The 22646-nt window shown below is 35.4% G+C and overlaps 2 protein-coding genes across 5 annotated transcripts; one reads left to right on the top strand and one right to left on the bottom strand.

Moving 5' to 3' along the window:
- Positions 1 to 4688: 4688 nt before the first annotated feature.
- On the bottom strand, positions 4689 to 16545 carry LOC117344838. 2 transcript variants are annotated; one of them, XM_033907676.1, is made up of 6 exons: positions 16442 to 16545; positions 15544 to 15711; positions 14222 to 14333; positions 12282 to 12518; positions 9061 to 9135; positions 4689 to 6576 (listed from the first exon to the last, which is right to left on the bottom strand). In XM_033907676.1, exons 2-6 carry the CDS (start codon positions 15643 to 15645, stop codon positions 6377 to 6379), a joined length of 726 nt encoding a protein of 241 aa, XP_033763567.1. In that variant the 5' UTR covers positions 15646 to 15711; positions 16442 to 16545; the 3' UTR covers positions 4689 to 6376. The 2 variants fall into 2 exon arrangements, with proteins under 2 accessions (XP_033763567.1, XP_033763569.1); XM_033907678.1 differs by having other exon boundaries at positions 16438 to 16538.
- On the top strand, positions 16542 to 21454 carry LOC117344837 (nucleoside diphosphate-linked moiety X motif 8-like). 3 transcript variants are annotated; one of them, XM_033907673.1, is made up of 5 exons: positions 16542 to 16648; positions 17721 to 18429; positions 18653 to 18785; positions 19354 to 19437; positions 20563 to 21454. In XM_033907673.1, exons 2-5 carry the CDS (start codon positions 17903 to 17905, stop codon positions 20785 to 20787), a joined length of 969 nt encoding a protein of 322 aa, XP_033763564.1. In that variant the 5' UTR covers positions 16542 to 16648; positions 17721 to 17902; the 3' UTR covers positions 20788 to 21454. The 3 variants fall into 3 exon arrangements, with proteins under 3 accessions (XP_033763564.1, XP_033763565.1, XP_033763566.1); XM_033907674.1 differs by having other exon boundaries at positions 19357 to 19437; XM_033907675.1 differs by having other exon boundaries at positions 18661 to 18785.
- Positions 21455 to 22646: the final 1192 nt, after the last annotated feature.

The raw sequence follows: 22646 nt of genomic DNA on the forward strand, positions 1-22646 counted from the left end.
AACCCATGTCATCAGGAATACTAACGAGAATATCATCAAACGAGATCAAATGAGATGTTGACCTTAAACTTCTCTCGAAACCCTGTGTTATATTTTTCGGCATAGCCGTATAATTTTCTTTTGGCCCCGGATATGACGCGACAGGTGGCGTTACTGGTCAAGATGAAGTATGTGATTGGTGAATGTAGCGGTAAATGCAAAATGCAGATATACAGTTAAAGACGAAACAAAATTAAGATTGAATGCAAGCTGAATAAGTGGATGTATCTATTCAAATGACACATTAATAAAATCATATTCCTGATCAAAATGCTGTCTTATTATCACTAAAATGATTCAAACGGATATAATTTTGTTACCCGTGCTGAAATGCATTTATTAATTAGTTCGTTAATTTATTTCACCAGCAGTTTTACATTATAACCACCAGCATTAAAACTACATGTATGTCGCTTATCTTTTTAAAAGATATTTCCTGTTTCTGTCAGCAATCGATACAGAAGTATTGAGAGTGGGACAAGTACTACGATGTAAGTTAGGAAAGAAGGGATGTTACTATCCAGAAATCGAAAGTTAATCATTGCAAAATTGAAACCATCACATACAGTTTAGTTGTAAGCTGATCATGTTGGTTAAGTTTTAAGTCAAAAGTGACTGAAGTTTAGTCGGTTGTGTCGTTGATTTCAGTTTTAAGGTTATATCTGATCAACATGGTCAACATAAGTTAGAACTTCACGAGTTCTTCTAATTACATGACGTACATGTATACTAGCCGGAGTTTCCTCTGGCTTTGATTCCAGATTTAGACATTCTGACAGAAAGATGAATGGTTTTAACCCTAACCCTACCCCTACCCCTAACCCAGACTCAGGCTAGATATACACAATGAATAAAATAATGTAAATACACTATAACAGTATGAAAATTGTGGAATCAATTTAATGATGCTCATAGATATTAATGAAAATCAAAAATATATTACAAAAAAAAACCAGTTATCATTTCTCTCATGTTTTCATTCCAAATTAATGTTTTTTTTCATTGCTAAATATCAGCTTCTAGATTGATATATTAAGTTAAAGTAACAAATACTACCAATACATAGTTATATCAAATGTTATTTAACACCACATTTTATTTCATATATCGATAAATAAGATATACAAAATATCTTCAAAAAACAAAACACAAACAAATTCCATTTCCAATTTAATGCACTACTAACCTAAATAAGAATTTTTGCAAGAGATTTGACTTCACATTCATTGAATAACATGTCAATTTAAAAAGCTCTGGGAACCCTAGCATACATGCATCCAGCAGTTCAAATCATACATTATTAACTTGATATTAAACCAATTACTTTAATCTACATGGAAAGGTGGAAGTAGCATGTGATTGTCAAGGGATATACACTAAAAAATATGTATGTTTAGCTTGTAAGGACATCCCACACTTAAACGATGCTGGAGGAGTCTGCTTAATAAAAACAACCTACAACAAGTTTTCATGTAAAATCAGGATTGAACAAAACAAAAAAAAAACAAAAAACAAAAAAAAACAAAAAAAAATTTATTCATTCACATTTTTTACACTTCCTTTCTTTAATCAATTTCTTTTAAGTACATTTTTCTTTGTTTTTCTTCAGTTTTTCGTTTATAAATGAATATAATCCGACTAACGGCCCATATTGCATTTTTTCCAAGGTCTATAAAGCATCCGAAACCTTTGGATACATTGCAATACAATTATATTAAAGGGTATCATAAAGTATCGTAGAGGAGTGGAAATCACAAGACTAATTTTATTTAGATTGGAAAAATGCTTTAAGTGGCTGATGCATTTAACAAATACACATCCAATCAGCTCTATCTATTTCACAATTTTATTTCTAAGCTTACAGGTGAGTAGAAAAATTAAAAAACCTTTAAAATCTGGTTATAATTATACCCGGAAGATCTAGTATTTTTTCATAGTTTGATGCATAAATACTCATTTCTTAAAAAGTAATTAAACTACTGTTTTTATAATAAATATACATGTATATCAATATTTTTCATACATGCTTTGCACTCCCGAACCATATTAATATCTGCTATATTATAGATATTTGATATTTAAAGGAAAGTTTTGAAATCTTACCAATAAAATGTGCATATATCCACTTTCAGAAATTTTCTGTTATTTACGATGAATATTTACAGTGATAGTGTTTTAAAAATGATATTTGTTGACAAGTACATAAAACAAATACCAAATAACAATGATTCATTATAAATCTGATATATTTGGCTCCTTCATAAGAACCAGCACTAATAAGGCACACCGATGAAGGTTGGAACATACAACAAAATCATCCTGCAGTAAGTCAGAGACAGCATTCTCGAAATGACTTCACAGTGAAACATCTTATCAATCAAATTTTGTATACTGGTTCAATCAAAACAAGAGGCCCAGGGGCCTTAACGGTCATCTGACTCTAAATTAAAAACCTTCTATTATTGTAGTATGTATTCTCTGTAGCAAGTATATAGTGGCACTGTTGGCCATGGTGGCCATCTTGGATTTCTGACCGATCCAATAAATAACAACACTTGGCCAGAACCATCTCAGGATCATTTCTGGTAAGTTACAGCTGAATCCCACTGATGAAGTTTGAAATAGGTGTTGTTCAGGAAAAACCATGATTGCGCAATCATGTTACAAAATGGCCGCCGTGGCTACCATGTCGAAGCTTTTACGAAGCCAAAAAATAACCACACTTTGTTGCCTCTCCTTCCTTAACATCCTCACCAATTTCCAGCTCAATCGTACCAGTGGAACTGGAGAAGAAGTTTAAAACGTGTTTTTCAAGATGGTTGCCATGGCGGCCATCTTGGATTTCTGACCGACTTGAAAAATAACAACACTTGGTCAGGACCATCACAAAATCATTTCTGGTAAGTAAGAGCTCAATCCCACTGGTGGAATTTGAGAAGAAGTTTGATATAGGTGTTGTTTAGAAGAACCATGATTGCGCAATCATTTTACAAAATGGCTGCCGTGGCTGCAATGTCAAAGTTTTAACGAGGCCGAAAAAATAACAACACTTTATTGGCTCTCCTTCCTTAACATCCTCACCAATTTTCAGCTCAATCGCACCAGTGGAACTGGAGAAGAAGTTTAAAACGTGTTTTTCAAGATGGTTGCCATGGCGGCCATCTTGGATTTCTGACCGACTTGAAAAATAACAACACTTGGTCAGGACCATCTCAGGATCATTTCTGGTTAGTTAAAGCTGAATCCCACTGATGGAATTTGAGAAGAAGTTTGAAATAGGTGTTGTTCAGAAGAACAATGATTGCGCAATCATGTTATAAAATGGCTGCCGTGGCTGCCATGTCAAAGTTTTTACGAAGCCGAAAAATAACAACACTTTATTGGCTCTCCTTCCTTAACATCCTCACCAATTTCCAGCTCAATCACACCAGTGGAACTGGAGAAGAAGTTTAAAATGTGTTTATCAAGATGGTTGCCATGGCGGCCATCTTGGATTTCTGACCGACCTGAAAAATAACAACACTTCCTCAGGACCATCCCAGGATCATTTCAGGCAAGTTTCAGCTCAATCTCACCAGTGGAACTTGAGAAGAAGTTTCAAATGTGTTTTTAAAATGGCAGCAATTGCGGCCATCTTGGATTTCGGACCGACCCGAAAATTAACAACACTTGGTCAGGACCATCCCAGCATCATTTCAGGCAAGTTTCAGCTCAATCCCACTGGTGGAACTTGAGAAGAAGTTTAAAATGTGAAAAGTTTACGCACGGCGGACGGCGCACGGCAGACGGCGCACGACGACGGACGAAGCATGATGACTATAGGTCATCCTGACCCTTCGGGTCAGATGACCTAATAAAAGTTTACTATGTATTCAATATCATATCCTTCTGTCAGAGAAGACATGACATCAAAGTCAAAACTGATCATATTAAGTTTAATGAAATTTTGAGTTATCCTGGGTGAATCGATTTTCGTTAACCAACGCGGTTATACTACGTTAAGCTCCAGTTCAAATTTGAAATGGAGCTTAGCATACTGTAACCCTTGGTTAGTGAAAATGGGGTGAATCTATTAAGAGGGAAATAAAATCACTGACTTTACATCAGAGAATCCCTTAGTTAAAAGAAATCTTTGAACTTATAGAAAATGTCATATGACATCATATATACAACCAGTTTTTCAGTAACAAAAAAAATCATTTTTTTTTTTTTTTCAGAACAGTTTGATCAGTGATTTTCTTAACCTTATTTCAGAATCATGTACCTTTTCTTTTGAAAAATACATTTTTTGGTAATTGGGGGTTATTATAAACACATTTTTTTTTATGTTAAATCAGTTTCTATAAATAGAAACTAGTACACCTTCGTGAAATACATGGTTATACTGATCAACATTTCTTCACACAAGGTGATGTACAGGGACACTAAAATGATTTCTGATCAGGAAAATATGAACAGGAAATGAGGAAAATACTAAATCTCTCCAGGGGAAGGGGCCGATTGACGATTGTTTGCTAATATCTTCACAAATTCTTATCAAAAATAGAAATTTATATCATGGCCTATAAGTTTGGACAATGCAAAAATCAATGCACCATTACATTTGCATAGATCTGAAAATTATGTAGATTTAATCACTTTTTTTTCAGTTTTATTATCATAAGCATTGATCTAGATAACCAATTGTTCCATCAACCTCGACTGAGACCATGATTTATTCTAATTGCTGCATATTTTATGCACATTGGTTTTCTTGATCTATACATCATTAATTTCCTTAGTCTCCGAATTCCTGCATGAGAGGTCAATATCACACATTGTTAACCTCGACTATAAATGTAAACACAGGATGTTCTAGGGTTTCAGTATCTTTTAATAGTCACAAAATTTGTCGATTATCAGACTATATACAGCCTTCATAAACAAAATAGCAGACAAAACTACTGCCAAGTTTGATAATAAGTGTTTTGACTGTACACACATAGAATAATGTCAAAAATGTCAATGTAGTGAAACTGGGGATGTGAATCACTGCATGAACACCAGTCATGTAAGTGCTTATGTTAAATGAGAGAATTTCATTTTTTTCTCAATTTAATGCAAATTACAATATATGGAAAATCTACAAAATTTGTGTTGTTTTTGTTTTATAAGACATGTTAATATTTTAATAAACATGTGATTTTTATAAGCTGTGTTAAGTTAAGAATTCATATAGCGAAAAATGGTATCATTGGAATTGTTTCATATAACCAAACAGTTATTGACTTTGTTTAGGTTAATACAAGGAATTGTTAACCTGAGAAAGATAATATTCCCCTCCGCCCTCACTAGGTTAACAATTCCTTATATTAGCCTAAACAATGTCAATAATTGTATAATATTGTACAGAAATTCTGACATTGACACAAGAACACTCTGTTTGTAGTTTAAAAGCTTAGAACATGATAGCTTATCCAGTAAAGCAGAGAACAATGCAATCTAAGGTGAAAGCCTGAGATATCTTGTGTTTTTATCCTTACTCGGACAGTTTGTGTTTTCTCACGAAGTTGATTTTATGGATCATTCTGTCCTACATCTGTTGTGTCCTTGTAAAAGACATATATTTCTGTGGAAAATATGAGATCAGCCATTCATATATTGTTCAGTGAAGTAGCCACCAGCTACTACACGGAGACCCGACCTCAAAATAACCCTGGTTAGTCATGAGGCTATAAATCCAGTGAAACAAAACAAATAGTCTGGAAACAAAATTGCATTGGGAAGAAAACTTAATTAATCAAACTCAGAAAAAAATGATTTATTCAATATGCATTACATTGTATTTCTAGCCAAGGCTATAAAGATTCTGTGTGGTCCATGTGGCACAGCTGTAGTACACTTGCCTTTCATCTAGGCGGCCTGGGTTGGATTCCTTGATCGGACATGAAAAGATATGGGATCTCCTGCCCGATGGATTTTTCCTGGGTACTGCAGTTTCCTCCCACACTTAGACCCTTCAGGCATGTCCATCCGGGCCAACAAGCGTGATTTTGGTATGTTTCAACAACGTAATGAATAATGATAGAAATTTCACTGTTGTAATGCAAAAAATCCAATTCCATTGGCCAGTAAATAAAACATGAGCACTGCTTTTTTGAATCACATAACATTATGTCTTGAAAAGAATTTTCCATAATTATGATCATTTCGATAAATCCTTCCCAACCATAGAAAACGAAGTCCTGGAAGGGAAGAACCTCGGATTTCTCCAGGGAAGGGATAAAACCTAGGTGAAGAAGAGTTGTCAAGACCGAGCTCGTGCTACAACGCAGATGGACTGGGTCTATTTTGAGACTTAATTGATCATACTATCCATGACCTTTGTGTTTTTGGTGACACCATAAATTGCTTTCACAAGTGTCCCCACTGTTGCATTTCTCGCAGTCTTTTTCTTCCACATCAAAAGTCCTTGATATATAACTGTTCGAATGCCGTCTCCTTTGTAGTCCTGATAGAGTTGGTCAATATCCTCATCATATATTTCTAATTTCCTGACTGTAAAAGAAAAAAAATAAACCACTTAAAAATCTAGTGTTGCAGTATGTGAAAATGTAGCTTTTTTGCCGGTTGGAGTGTTTGGTGAAAAATCTCAAAGGTAAACAAGAGGCCCAATGGGCCTGTATTGCTCACCTGGCTCTACAGCGAATTTGCAGTTGATTGAGGTCATTTCTACAGATACTATGCTTATAACCAATTAATTCAAATATCAGAGTAAGCTAGGTTTATTCATGTCAATAAATTTTCTAGTCCTTCATTCCAGCATACTATTGGCCTAATATCGGGTCTTGGTGACTCTTGGCTATTGCAAGATTTTAAAATATTTCACCCGTGACCTTGAATGTAGGTCAATGTCATTCATTTGAACAAACTTGGTAGCCCTACACCCCAGCATGCTACAGACAGGCCCTATATAAAGTCCCTGGGCCTCTTGGTTATTGAGAAGAAGTCATTTGAAGAGTATAGCCTATTTGACCCATGTGATCTTGAATTAAGGTCAAGGTCATTTATTTGAAAAAAATTTGGTAGCCCTTCACCCCAGCATGCTACATGCCCAATATCAAGTCCCTGGGCCTCTTGGTTATTGAGAAGAAGTCATTTGAAGATTATAGCCTATTTGACCCATGTGACCTCGAATGAAGGTCAAGATCATTTATTTGAACAAACTTGACAGCCCTTCCCACCTAGAATGCTACAGGCCCAATATCAAGTCCCTGGGCCTCTTGGTTATTAAGAAGAAGTCGTTTAAATGAAAAAGTTGACGCCGGACGGACGAGGGACGCCGCACCACAACATAAGCTCACTTGCCCTTTGGGCAGGTGAGCTAAAAATGATAATTGAATTGATGAACGCTTTTGAAACCACAATGTCCAGTGATAGGAGCGAGTGTACCTACTTTGCCTGTGATTTGGGTGCAAGGTCAAGGTCAACCGTCTTAGCAGTATTCATATTCTGATGTCAGTAGAACGATCAAGTGAAAAAACTATCAGATTTGAAAATTATTCTGCACAAATTGCAAATAAAACAAATGGCTTTGCTAAATATAATTTAGATAGGTTTCCCTATGCTTTTGGAAAATACAGAAAAAAAATTGGGTGAGGAAACAAGAGGCCCATAGGGCCTGTATCACTCACCTGGTTGGATTTGACCAAATGTCAAAATAATGTTCATGTTCAATTCGATTCATTTGTCAACCTCAAACAATGCTATATATGGTTTTAGTGTGGGGATCCCAACTGCTTTAAAGAAATAACGAAGTCCAGACTCTCTAAGTTTACAACATGCATTCATAACTTTATGACTAGTAGCAATTTAAAGGAATTATCTCTATTTCCCCTATTGGGCCCCGCCCCTTTGGCCCCTCAGGGGTCAGAGTCAACATTTACGCAAAATCTGTTCCTCTTCCCCCAAGGATGTTTCTGACCAAATTGGGTTCAAATCCATTCATAACTTTATGACAAGTAGTGATTTAAAAAAATTACTCAAATCCATTCATAACTTTATGACAAGTAGTGATTTAAAAGAATTACCTCTATTTCCCGTATTGGGCCCCACTCCTTTGGCCCCTTGGGGGTCAGAGTCACCATTTATGCAAAATCTGTTCCCCTTCCCCCAAGAATATTTCTGACCAAATTTGGTTCAAATCCATTCATAACTTTATGATTAGTAGCAAATTAAAGGCATTACCTCTATTTCCCCTATTGGTCCGTGCCCATTTGGCCCCTCTGGGGTCAGAGTCACCATTTATGCAAAATCTGTTCCCCTTCCCGCAAGGATGTTTCTGACTAAATTGGGTTCAAATGAATTTATAACTCTAAGACGAGTAATGATTTAAAGGAATTGCCTCAATTTACTCTATTGGGCCCCGCTCCTCCGGCCCCTTGGGGGTCAGAGTCACCATTTATGCAAAATCTGTTCCCCTTTCCCCATGGATGTTTCTGACAAAATTGGGTTCAAATCCATTCATAACTTTATGACTAGTATCGATTTAAAGGCATTACCTCTATTTCCCCTATTGGGCCCTGCCCATTTGGCCCCTCTGGGGCTAGAGTCACCATTTATGCAAAATCTTTCCCCCTTCCCCCAAGAATATTTCTGTACAAATTTGGTTCAAATCCATTCATAACTTTATGATTAGTAGCAAATTAAAGGCATTACCTCTATTTCCCCTATTAGTCTGTGCCCATTTGGCCCCTCTGGGGTCAGAGTCACCATTTAGGCAAAATCTGATCCCCTTCCGCCAAGGATGTTTCCGACCAAAATTGGTCAAAATCCAATACAGACGGACGGACGACGGACACCGCGTCATGACATAAGCTCACTGGACCTTCGGTCCAGGTGAGCTAAAAAAAAAATGCTATCCTCATTCTGTGAAAAGAAACCTTTGCTGCACTTATCATATATCAAAAGATGCGTAAATGAATAAGACAGTTTGAGAGGATAAACAAAAACATTTATTAGCTCTTTATGCTGATTACTTACATATTCGTCGATACTGTTTCCCGATTACTGTGGTAAGGGCCTGTAGTTTCACGTCATCAACAATTTTGTCTGAATCTGAGATAAGATAATGTCTTTTAAAATTTTTAAACAGCATGAACCTAAAACATTTCTGTGACTTTCTATACATACAAACCATAGGGCCGAGTGTTCCACTTTCTACTAATTTATATTCTACCATGTTTGCTATGCAACGACAGTTTTGATTAGTATAAAACCATGTATTATTTTCCAATAATACACACTCGTGAGTCACGGCTGTTACAATCTTTCCCCTCCAAAATCGTGCATTTGTAAACAAACATGGCGGCGCCAAAACGTTTGAACGTCGGAGACCGTGTATTTTACATCAGAGAAATTTAGCAGATTGTTAATTTCTATCCACCCAGAGCAGACTTTGCTTAACAATATGTTGTAAGGTCTATTTCCACAGGCAACCTTTGGAGAGCATTTCTACATGAATTGCTTGCCGACATCCCTGAAAGTTTTCGAAACGCGCTTGGAATTGACGTCAGCTTTTGAATATTAATTAGCATGCGCGCCTTATCATTTCTTGTGAATTGTAACAGCCATGTAGCGAAACATTTCCCAGGGTTTCATTGCCGTTTTTCTAATAGGAAGAGGTAGATCTTAGAACTAAACAGTACATGGTAGAATAGAAATTCGTTATTAATTTAATTGCAAAATATCCTCGTCCTCGTTGTATATCCTGCAACAATACACGAATCATCGTCAATTATTTCTGAAGTAACAGGCCTTTTTAAGTTATTTTCCTGCTAAGGTAGAGAGTCGCACCAATTTTCTACTGTATAGTGTATACAGGCCTTCATAAGTTATTTTCCTGTTAAGGTAGAGTGTCCCCCAAAAATTTTCTACTGTATACAAGCCTGTGTAAGTTATTTTCTTTTGAAGGTGGAGTGTCCCCCACTTTCCAATAGTATACAGGCTTTTGTAAGTTATTTTCCTGATAAGATAAATTGTCCTCCATTTTTCTACTGTATACAGGCCTTTATAAGCCATTTCCTATTAAGATAGTGTCCCACCATTTTTCTACTATATACAGGCCTTTATCACTTTTCTACTGTATACAGGCCTTTATAAGCCATTTCCTATTAAGATAGAGTGTCCCACCATTTTTCTACTGTATACAGGCCTTTATAAGCCATTTCCTATTAAGATAGTGTCCCGCCACTTTTCTACTATATACAGGCCTTTATCACTTTTCTACTGTATACAGGCCTTTATAAGTTATTTTCCTATTAAGATAGTGTCCCACCACTTTTCTACTATATACAGGCCTTTATCACTTTTCTACTGTATACAGGCCTTTATAAGTTATTTTCCTATTAAGATAGTGTCCCACCACTTTTCTACTATATACAGGCCTTTATCACTTTTCTACTGTATACAGGCCTTTATAAGTTATTTTCCTATTAAGATAGTGTCCCACCACTTTTCTACTATATACAGGCCTTTATCACTTTTCTACTGTATACAGGCCTTTATAAGTTATTTTCCTATTAAGATAGAGTGTCCCACCATTTTTCTACTGTATACAGGCCTTTATAAGCCATTTCCTATTAAGATAGTGTCCCGCCACTTTTCTACTATATACAGGCCTTTATCACTTTTCTACTGTATACAGGCCTTTATAAGTTATTTTCCTATTAAGATAGAGTGTCCCACCATTTTTCTACTGTATACAGGCCTTTATAAGCCATTTCCTATTAAGATAGTGTCCCGCCACTTTTCTACTATATACAGGCCTTTATCACTTTTCTACTGTATACAGGCCTTTATAAGTTATTTTCCTATTAAGATAGAGTGTCCCGCCACTTTTCTACTGTATACAGGCCTTCATAAGTTATTTTCCTGTTAAGGTAAATTGTCCCACCACTTTTCTACTGTATTTTAAGTTTTTGTATGTTGTTTTCCAGTTAAGGTAGAGAGTCCCACAAATTTCCTACTGTTTACAGACCCTCCAGTGGAGAAATATTCAGCTGGATATTGAAATTAGCAAAGTAACTGTTAGTGTGATGCATTAAAAAAGTTATTGCGTTCTTTTGCGGACAATATGGTCTGATAGTGTTGTCTTGAAATGGAATAGTACCGTTGACAAAAGCTCAAATATTATGCCATCCTTCGACAACATTTCAGCCCATAGTGCCCTCAAAAGAAGGCAATAATGCATAAAAAGTAGTCACATGATCAAATGGATTTATATTCTCATAACACATCAAAATAATGCAACGGGAGAATACAAATTACAGCACAAATATAAATATTGAACAATAAGTGGATAAACAAAAGATGAACTCACTGAAATTCATTCTAAGAAAAAAAAAAATTCTTTACTTGGAAGGTAATTTGGCCTATAACAAACTTCTGTTGGCCTATAACAAACTTCCGAAGGATTTGTGAGTTCATTATGAGCCTATAACGAAATTCTGAGGATCTGTGAGTTAACTATTGGCCTATAACGAACTTCTGAGGATCTGTGAGTTCACTATTGGCCTATAACGAACTTCTGAGGATCTGTGAGTTCACTATTGGCCTATAACGAACTTCTGAGGATCTGTGAGTTCACTATTGGCCTATAACGAACTTCTGAGGATCTGTGAGTTCACTATTGGCCTATAACGAACTTCTGAGGATCTGTGAGTTCACTATTGGCCTATAACGAACTTCTTAGGATCTGTGAGTTCACTATTGGCCTATAACGAACTTCTGAGGATCTGTGAGTTCACTATTGGCCTAAAACGAACTTCTGAGGATCTGTGAGTTCATTATTGGCCTATAACGAACTTCTGAGGATCTGTGAGTTCACTATTGGCCTATAACGAACTTCTGAGGATCTGTGAGTTCACTATTGGCCTATAACGAACTTCTGAGGATCTGTGAGTTCACTATTGGTCTATAACAAACTTCTGAGGATCTGTGAGTTCACTATTGGCCTATAACGAACTTCTGAGGATCTGTGAGTTCACTATTGGCCTATAACAAACTTCTGAGGATCTGTGAGTTCACTATTGGTCTATAACAAACTTCTGAGGATCTGTGAGTTCACTATTGGCCTATAACAAACTTCTGAGGATCTGTGAGTTCATTATTGGCCTATTATATAACGAACTTCTGAAGATCTGTGAGTTCACTATTGGCCTAAAACGAACTTCTGTGGATCTGTGAGCCCACTATGAGTTTACCTAGTACTGCCTGTTGTGCAGTAGTCAGTTCTGGTGGAGGCGTTACATCTTCTATGGACATCATGTCTTCCTCCCTCTTCTCTTGGCGGGGAGTTCTGGTACCCTTGTTTATAACCATAGTGTTCCTGTCTCCAACTTGAATATTCTTAGCACTACCAATCCTTATGTTGGCGATGGCGCCATTCCCAATCTGCTTTTTAATATGGATTGCTGCTCCATCTGGATTCTTATTAAAATCTGTAATGGTGAAATATATCCCGTAACAAATACTTTGCAGAACACTTTCAATACAGTCAAACCTGCTCTAACGACCCCCTGTATATAACGACTGCCTGTCTATAACGACCAGTTTTAAGATTCCCCGTGAGATTTTACTATATAATGACCCTCTGTATAGCGACTACCTGTCTAATGTGGCTAACGACCGGTGATTTCGGAACGGCGCTCGCTATTTTTGTTTTCTATAGCGACCGATTTATGTCAGCCATCTTCTGCTCTCGGCAGTCATCCCTCATAAAATCCCCGGAAAATTCAGACACATCGACCCTGGCTTGATTATACAAACAAAGGACCACCACAACCCTGGCCTGAGTATATAAACAAAAGACCCCTACCACCTGTTAGCCTATAATTACTGTAGCTGCCCTGGCCTGGGGCTCGGTAAGAGAGGAGTCGGGTCACCATGCGTGTCGGTATTACATTACAACTGTGCACAGGTGGCTTCATTTGACACGGTCAGTTAATTTTGTGATTACAACTAGGATACATCACTTCAATAACAAACACTGGTCATATCTGTCAACAAGATTTACTCACATGAAAGCCAATAATGCCTTTCTTAATCGTAGCTGTCGGTACTAGCGTTTGTACTGCCGCCATCTTTAATTAGTCAATACTAATAAAAGTCGTAAACTGACGTTGGTGCAATAATTTTGACCTGTCTATAAAGGCAACCTGTCTATAGTGACCGTTTTTCTGCCTCCCCTTGGGCGGTCGCTATAAACAGGTTTGACTGTATATATATCAATTAAGATCATTCAAGTGCTAAGTTACGTGATTAGTGAAACATTTTAACAAACTTGCAAACTTTTTGGAATTCTCATGGGTGAGAAATGTGCATGAGCAAAATTTTCTATGCCATAACACACATCACATATTAAAGACACGAGATGAAAATGTATTGTCCAAGGGGAGATAATTTGCCAAAAACATTATTTCCCCTTCTGATTACTTTAAGTTCTTTAATATTGTAACAAGGAAGCGAAGTTCATTAGAACATTTAAATATGCATTATGGAGTCCTGAATATAAAGTTTATATAGGATTTCTACATCAACAAATAATTATTCAAATCATTTCTTCAATCTTTCCGACCCCAGGGCATAAACCAATTTGTAGCTTTTTTACTAAATCTGAATTTGAACCAACTGAGCAAACAAATTCAGTCAACTTGAGCACATATTTGACACATTCACAATCTCGACAAAGACAGCAATATGAACAGCGTTGGGGGAAGTGATAGCTGATTTGGTTAGAGCGCAGCTCGGGTTATCTGAGGTGCGTGGTTCAATGCTCCCTTACTGTGGCGGTTAACGTTTTTCGGGAAGCTCTTTACAGGAAAGATGTGCTGTCGTGTTGTATCCTTGGGCAAGACATATTACCCTTATTGCTCTGGATAGTATCAATGGGCCTCCTGTACATTATTCAGTGAGGTAGTCACCAACTACTACAAGGAGAACCCACCTCAAATTGACCTTGGCTGTTCATGGGGCGATAAACACAGCAAACAAACAAACAAACAATAAACAACATTTGTTAAATTAGTACATTTATCAGATAAGAGTGGAAAATGATACTACACATATAAATTTTAGTGAATTATTCTTCCTTCATGCTTCTCTGATCTCTTCAGATTGAACACTTCCTACATGATAAACATACCTTGAGGAGAAAGAAGATCTCCCATCTCATCGTCTGATGAATCTGAGCTACTGTCCTCTACATACGTTACTTGTTTTTGTGCCTTTTTTATTTTTTCCATGGCTGCGGCTACCTAAAAAAGTATAATGACAGAAAGAGAAGATACATTCCTTATTTACAAGATCCAAGACTACATGTATTTTCTTTGATTGATATAGGCTCATTTATTAAGACAGCATTGAAGTATGGTAAATGGAATTCTATGGAAATCTATTTAATTTCTCTTCCTCTTAGGGTTCTTTATGCTGAATAAAGATAAAAAAAAGATTCATCTTTTACTGAACAGGGAGACATTCTAATATTACAATCTCTTTTCTTAGAGTTACTTCCCCTTCAACTATTATAAGTGTGACTTGAGCCGTTTTTGTTTATCGAGGTCCAAACGGTTGGACTAAAAGCACAAAAGTAGTTCGTTTACGTAATAAAGACTGACCTTGTGATTTTTTTTTTATTATTTTCAGAAGAGCTTTGACAAAGAATTTCAAAGCTTGCATTAACATCTGAAGGTCAGTCAAGATATATGCCTGAAATATTACATTTAAAAACAGACAAATCGGTTTGTCCGCATAAATGAACAAGCCCTTGTATATAAATACATGTGTAAGGGTGGTGAGGGTATGTGATTTGTGTGGTGTTTGCATGGCTTTATGTGTAAAATGTCTAATTATGATTGTAATTGTACTAGATGAAACAATACAATTAACATCATTCAGGGATCTATGTTAAAGGTCACATGGACCTTTTACCATTGTTCACTACTTACGGTTTATTTGTTCTTTGTCTGCATCACATTTTAAAGAATTCCTCTTGTCCATTGTGAACATTTTGTGTGCATATGGCCCCTAATTTTCATAAACCAATTGTCTTATTTGAAAATGATTAATTCCTTTACTTATCATTACTCCCTACCAAAATTAAATTCAGTTAAAATCCAATAAGCAGTTCAGGTATTTCATGTAAAATTTTAAATGTTGACGACAGAAAAAACAAAATGAATTTAAGATGTTCCCAATGGACAAGACTCAAAAATACTTTGAGCAAATTAGTTATAAGGGAGAAAATTATTTTTGATGTTTTTTTTTATAAAACGTCAGAATAACATGAATTAGGAGATGATGTGTATCCCTTAAAATGGAAGCTTGTTTTTCATTTCATTAATGTTTCCAAAATTACAACTGCAGTTGTTCCATAGTTTAATTTGTTAATACAAATGTATCTACAAACCACATTTGTAAATGTCAGGTTTATCATGCTTTTAATGCCTGACCTTTCTTTTTTCTTACTTTTAAATTTGCTCTCTCAATCTTTTTCCGTACGTAATCCTCATCATAGTCACCAGCCCCAGTGGTAATTATGTTCATGTTAGGTCTGCCACCAGATGCCATTGTTTATGTCAGCATTCAAAACATTTTGTACAGAAACAAGACATTCTATCTTTAATACAAAATATCCTGTCAACAAAAATGTCCAAAATCATTAAAATGTCAATCAAGATTTGTACATGTATTATTTTGTATTCTTGAATAAATTTACACATTTTTTAAATCTTTGAACATTCATTAAAATATGAAAGCAAATTATCAATTTCATCAAAAGTTCATGGAAATGTAAGGATGGTCATCCTCTGCTGGACAATGGTCACTGGCTCCTTGATAATGGATGACTTAAATGATAAAGCTGATGTGATGGATGAAATATCAGGAGAAAGAGAGTTCCGATCAGAGATTGGTCATGAGAAGTAAGATAATTTTCTGCAAGAATATACAACATAATCATTGTGTACTGGTGTGCATTTCTAGTGTGGCGTTGGGGTTAGTTGGACCAGCAGCTTCAGGGGGATTATAATGGTGCAGTCATTTTCCTTCTGAGGTTACATTAAACCAGGCAAATTGGAAAATCGACATTGACTTATAGTTTGACAACGTCAGTAACACATACTGTGACAATATTCTCGATAGCATAGTGTTATGAAATAATCAGTTCTTAACATAGGTATCTATGATTTCACAAAATAACGATCCTAAATTTTGTTCGTCGTTATTCGTCTTCAAAGTGAAAGTACAGTAGAGATTACTTCATGAAAAATATTACAGGCCCAAGTACGATATTTTACGATTCAGGAATAGTATAGGATAAAATAACTAAGTCATCCTTTGTATATATAAATTAGTACATACTTACGATCCTAAATCATGTTATCATACCATTCCATAACAAATATGTACACAGAAATTCAGTGAAAATCACCACTATCAATTGCAACGTCCCTGTTGCTCTGTTAACCGGATATGGTATCTATTCGGAATACCTCGGTGAATGCAGTCGGAGCTCCTCGGGCTGTTACCCTGGTACACGTATGCCTACCTTCAAAGATAAACTTGTGAGCACGTGAGTATTTGACGTTTGTACAAAAACTCTGGAATTCTCTTTTTGCCTGAAAAGCATGGTGTATACTTAGGGATCAATTGTCCATCGATGGCAGTCACACCGCCGACATTCTATCAATAATCTGTTAGACAACCGTAACTGTTAGAATCTAACATGTAGGCCTAACAGTATTTGTCAGTAACGACCACGCAACAGTGAACAGGCCTACTGTAGATATCTAGTTCATCATAGGTAGCAGTGTACAGTAAAAATGCCAAATTCTGAAAAATATGGCACATGTTTTAGATATGTAAACATTGCCAGTTAACCTTACATATAACCTCTAATAAAGTATATATATTTGAAATCTGTACAACATTTGCAATTTTAATAGAGCTCTGAAGGATAAGTAAACTGATATTTTCTGTGATTTTTAGAGCTGTGAATACCATGGTAACAGCTTAAAAAATTCTCAAAAATTGCAAAATATTATGATATTTGACCCTAAATGGCACAATTCTCTACACAATTTTTTTTCTGAAACCTATTTAAAATTAAATATCTCTATCCCAAAGACAGAATTAATCTTGTTTGGACATATGTTGTAAATTAAGTTTTTCCGCTATCTTACCTTTTCCGTGGGCTTCCATTTTGCGCTGTAGGCAAAACAAAATTTCCTGTGTAAACACACGTTCGGAAAATCCGGATATTTAAAATCCGGAACCAATTTATTGATTTTTGTTTTAATAAATGTGAAGCCTGTATGTACTAATTCATACTGAATATACCAATTATAGTGTACAGTTATTTTTTCATTTTTTATGCATATCATAATACAGGAGTTATTTGCTTAACAAAAAAATTGCCCATGGCCAGGCTGTCTTACTGTGGTGTGCTACCATAGATCTTCCTCAGTGTGGGAGAGATTGGGAATTTGGGTTGATTTGGAAGTGGGAAGTACATGTGTAACAAAGATAGCCAGCCATCTAGTTGACAGGTTTAGGTGCATTTGTCCTGTATGTATGGATCATAAATGTATACATTATAAAACATATGATTTCAAATTAAAGCCATATTTTACCTTGTTTTTCAGCTAATGTTTTCACGACCTGAACTGGCATAAGATTGGCTAAGAACTTCTTCCTGTATTTGACATCTGATGAGAAGACTGCAGCATTAAACAGAAAGGAATTGGATTATCGTCAAAAAAAATGAAAATATTACTACAATAATTTGATTTAGCTTCATAATTCAATGTTATAATCACAACTCACCATGAGGTGGACAACTTGGAGAGTTATTTTGTGGAAAAATATTCTCAGCAAGTCAAAATTTGAACGACATCCGAAATGTAAAAACCTCTCCACAACCGTATCAGGAAAAAAGAGATCATTTGAGAATTATTCGAGGCACAATACATCAAGATCAAAAATAGATTTACGCTTAATTTCAGGGAAAAATATGTCTTCCTTTGTGATACTGAGAAATCGGCATAGAATGCCTGTGTTAAGGAATGCCTTATTGCCCAACATGAATTCTATGGGAAACAACGCTAACATTATAACCCAATGTCGTTTCTTCTCTGATACAACCGTGAACCCTGAGAATATTTTCTCGGAAGAAAATAGATGTAGAGTTCAAGGCAAACTTACATCTTTGAAACCAGTGAAAAGAGTTGTGCCTTATCGAGAGGATCGTAAAGACGCCGCTGTCCTGATACCTCTGTGCTACGTCAACAACGAACCATCCCTTCTGTTCATGGTCAGATCGTGGAAAGTTCCTGTACACAAGGGTGAAGTATGGTAGGTTTTGTAGTCTGTTCTGTCTGAAAAAACGTGATACTGTGATCATGAACGTACATATTTTAATGGTTAATCTTATGTCAGCGATTTTCTTGTCGAGCTAATTTTGTTAACAAATCGTAGTTTCTATACAGCATATGTTGTATTTGATCCTCCGAAATTCCCAGGAGAGCCAGTCTTTAAAAATTCTTCACAATACATTTGTATTGACCGACATGGTCAGTTTTCCAGGTGGTATGAAGGATGACGTCGACCTTGACCTTTCCCAAACTGCTCTGAGGGAGACATTTGAGGAGATAGGGCTTTCGTCGGAGACTGTCAATATATGGGGAAATATGCCCAAGATCCCTAGTAAGGTGAGAATATCCTCCCATATCTCATGTAAATTGACATCTTGCAACAATTCAGTTCTTAATTTTAAAGTTGAAATTTTACACTTTGATGAAGAATTTTATACTAATAGTATGGCATGCTACTTAGTCTATCTGTGGACAAATGCAGTATGAATGATTCAACCTTGCATAGATGTTAAGAACTGAAACACCTTGCACAAGTTTGCATTTAAGACATTTGTCAAGGTCAAGTTAACAGTTACAAAATTGACTTGTCATTGCTCTAAAACTTATATTTATAAAATATTCACGTACGAGTTGGAAAGAAGTCATATGTCTAAAGGTCAAGGTCACAACATGAAAGGTCAAGATCAAAAATCACAAATGTCGGATTTTGTTGGAAATTTGTTTTCAATTGAATATCAAATCATGTGACCTCAAGTCATGGCAACCAGATCAAAGATCAAGGTTGCATGTGAAATGTAAATTTTAGAAAAGTGGAAAATCCTATATACTCAAACTTATTTTCTATTCTGGAATGATGAGTAACTATATAAGAAAACAGATATTTCAGTATGTGTCTTTGTTTCAGAAGGATGGTAAAATAGAAGTAACTCCATATTTGGGATTCTGTGGAAATATGGATATCTCTCGGTTAGTGCTGGACGATTCTGAGGTAATTAGCATACCCAGTGAGAAAATCTGATTAATTAAAGAGGTAGCATAGTTTCAGAGAATGCAGTTGTACCTAAACATTATGAAATATTTTATCTCTGTATTTTCTTTTGCAATATTCTATTGAGGAAACAAAATAAAGAAGAAAAAAAGGAAAAAAAACAACAATGTGATCCTTTACTTTGAAATCAATTAATAATTAATTTATAATGCAATTGATGTAATATTGGAATTTCTTTAAATTGTTACTTAGCACCTGTCAAATTTCATATTCAAACAATTTTTGCTGGAGTAATGGGTTGTCACCTAAGCACAACTCTTACACAATGTTGGATTTTATATCAATTTGTTATAATGAAAAAATATCCTACACCCATAGGACTGAAATTTTAATAACACAAATTTTAGCTGTGACCCTTAATGGTACTTGTATGGATATAATTATATAAATGACAATGAAACTTTAAGCTACAAACTTAATGTATTCTTACAGGGCAAATGAAGATAGGCATAATTTGAACTTGCAACAAGCCAACTCCTTACAATAAATGGTTTGGGTCATTGTTTGAATAAACATTTCTCAATTTGCTTGAAATTCAACTTATATTTTAAGATAATAATTTACTGATCATTAAAAAGGAAAGACAAAATACACATTTTCTTAATTTCATTTACCATGGAATCTAGATGTGTATTTAAAAATATACAATTCTTGATACTGTTACTACAAAGACTAGATTTTTAATACAAAATGTACAACAATTTTTTTTTTTTTTGGGGGGGGGGGGGGGGGGGGGTTACTTTATGATGATAATTACTGCACAAAAAGAATTTGTCATTAGAATGTCATTGTGCTAAATGTCCTACAGTGAACAATCTCTTACTGGGAGATCTCTAGAACGAATATTCATACCCTACCTACACTGCTCTCTGACGACGACCATCTGTCAGAAATTGTCCGTCCGTCGTCCAGAGCTACGTTATCGCAGCTAGGAGATCACCTACTTTGGCATCTCTAAAGGGCATTGATTTATCTCTTTACTGTCCTCAAGGCTTTATACGACAGGACAAATCTAATTGAATACATTATGGTAAACATCAAACTATTAATTTGTTAAATTGCCAGGTGGATGCCGTCTTTACCAGGACTATCACCTCCCTGTGCGATCCAGTCAATGTCCGGTCCACCCAGTTCACTAACGGCTACACACTGCCGGTGTTTCTGGGCGGTGAATCCAGGATCTGGGGAATGACTGCCATTTTGTTACATCAAATGCTGACAGTCCTCGCTCCAGGAATGTACAACTTCAAACTAAGACATGTCAGGCCTCTAACGGCCAAACCTTCTTGATGATAAATTCATATTAGTTTATTGAATTCATTCCAGATTTGCGAAATAATTCAATTTGGAAAATTGTACGAATCAGTTTATATACTGAATTTTTTGTTTATTTACATAATTACAAATTTTAGGTTGTGAAGAGTTAAATGTATTTTGTAAATTAACATTTTGTTGATTCAAATTAGAAAATTCAGATATTTTTAAGTTGGTTATAAATTAATTAATATTGATTGATGTTGATGATGGATATTTATATGATTTTATTTTATTTTTCTAAGCACATTTTGCTTATCAAATCTGCAGGAACAATTTTCATCATTGATATATAAAATGAAATGTTAATTAGTTAATTATGTACCGAATGTGTTTTTTCTGGACAATCTTGTTGACTTTGAAATAAATATAAATTTAAAAAAACGTTTTTTGTTGTAAAGTAAAATTCACAATATTTATGACTTTGTATATGTACTGGTGTATATGTTTTATGTACTGTCATATTACTGCAAAGTCAGCTGATTGTGAACCTCTCCATCGACTTCAATCAAACTTTTTCATAGATGTAGCATCATGTACAGTACATTCCAGTTAATCGGGTAACGCTTAATACGGTTTTTCGTTTATTGGGGTAAAAATTCAAAAACCAAAACCATTTTCTCTTGAATCGTGTTTTAAAAAATCGTTTAATTGGGTTGGAAAAGTCATATTTTTCGGTTATTCGACTATGACAATCTGACCAAAAAAATAGAAATGCTCCAAATATTCACGAAAGTCATCACGTATTTCAGTTTCAGTTTTAGACATTTATCAACAAATAGGGTAATTTAGATGGTTATATTGTCAAAAAAACGGTAAAATATTACCTTAAACGATAAAGTTATGTCGGGTTTTTGTCATGTTTAGAACTGTGTTGTTGTTCAATAATAAATGCAAATATTTTCATCCAAAATCGCCCCAAGTCTGACAACCATTACGGACCAAATCCAAGATGGCGATGTGCATTTCGGCTTATTGCATAAGTCTGTTAATCGGGTAAAAAGCCCCCGCAAATAAGCAACCCAATTAAGCGGAATGCACTGTACAATTCTCTAACCAGGAGTACCAATAAAGCTCTTGCTGATCGAATTGAAGACTTATTAACATAAACACATCCTAAAGACATACTTGTGCGGTATTGGGCTCCAAGAACACTTTAACAAGCCGATATCCTTGACTATTAACTTTGAACCATGCTATCTGAATGTTTATGCAATGATCTCTAAGCAACAGATATTTCTCCGTCAAGAAAATTGGCTTCAAGATATTCCAGATGAATTTTTTCCTGTACTTCCTTTTTCTTAAAATTTATTTTTTGTACTGTAATGTATTGAAAAAGATGACTTCTTTTGATTTGTAAGTCAAATTGGTCTAGAAATTAAACAAACAGAACAAAAAGGACAAAAGAAGAAAGTACAAGTGTTAAGGAAAAGTTCATTGAGTACCAAATGAGAAATACAGATACCAACATTGACTGTCAGGTTCCATAATTACCACCTGTTGGCGATTTTGTTTGCAAACACTGAATGAAGAGGAAGAACATAAATGTGCAGTGAAATTTGTGTTCTTTTAAGCACTTTCTGATATATGGCAATGACAAACTCCAACTGTCGAAATCCAAACTGGCCATCTATCTACTACAGCCATCAACTACCTTACTATGTTATTCTTAAAATTTGTCTTAAAGTTTAATATGCACAAATAAGGACCAATGACAACAAACATGTGCAATACAAGAACTTAAAGGTGCTACACCCTCGACAGATAGTATTTTTTATCAATTAAAAACACGAATAGACTTGTATGTATTTTTCTTCAGGAATAAAAGTTACACA

Source organism: Pecten maximus, chromosome 16 (assembly GCF_902652985.1).
Source record: "Pecten maximus chromosome 16, xPecMax1.1, whole genome shotgun sequence".
Taxonomy (NCBI): Eukaryota; Metazoa; Mollusca; class Bivalvia; order Pectinida; family Pectinidae; genus Pecten; species Pecten maximus.

Bases quoted from the DNA above. Each gene is read 5' to 3' on its own strand.
- LOC117344838 (XM_033907676.1), bottom strand. From the start codon at position 15,645: ATGGCATCTGGTGGCAGACCTAACATGAACATAATTACCACTGGGGCT. The intron at 14,334-15,543 runs GTAAGAAAAAAG...ATACTTTTTTAG, and splicing joins TTGAGAGAGCAAATTTAAAA to GTAGCCGCAGCCATGGAAAA. The intron at 6,577-9,060 runs GTAAGTAATCAG...TTTCTTTTACAG, and splicing joins GAAACAGTATCGACGAATAT to TCAGGAAATTAGAAATATAT.
- LOC117344837 (XM_033907673.1), top strand. From the start codon at position 17,903: ATGAGGTGGACAACTTGGAGAGTTATTTTGTGGAAAAATATTCTCAGC. The intron at 18,430-18,652 runs GTAGGTTTTGTA...CGACATGGTCAG, and splicing joins GTACACAAGGGTGAAGTATG to TTTTCCAGGTGGTATGAAGG. The intron at 18,786-19,353 runs GTGAGAATATCC...TCTTTGTTTCAG, and splicing joins TGCCCAAGATCCCTAGTAAG to AAGGATGGTAAAATAGAAGT.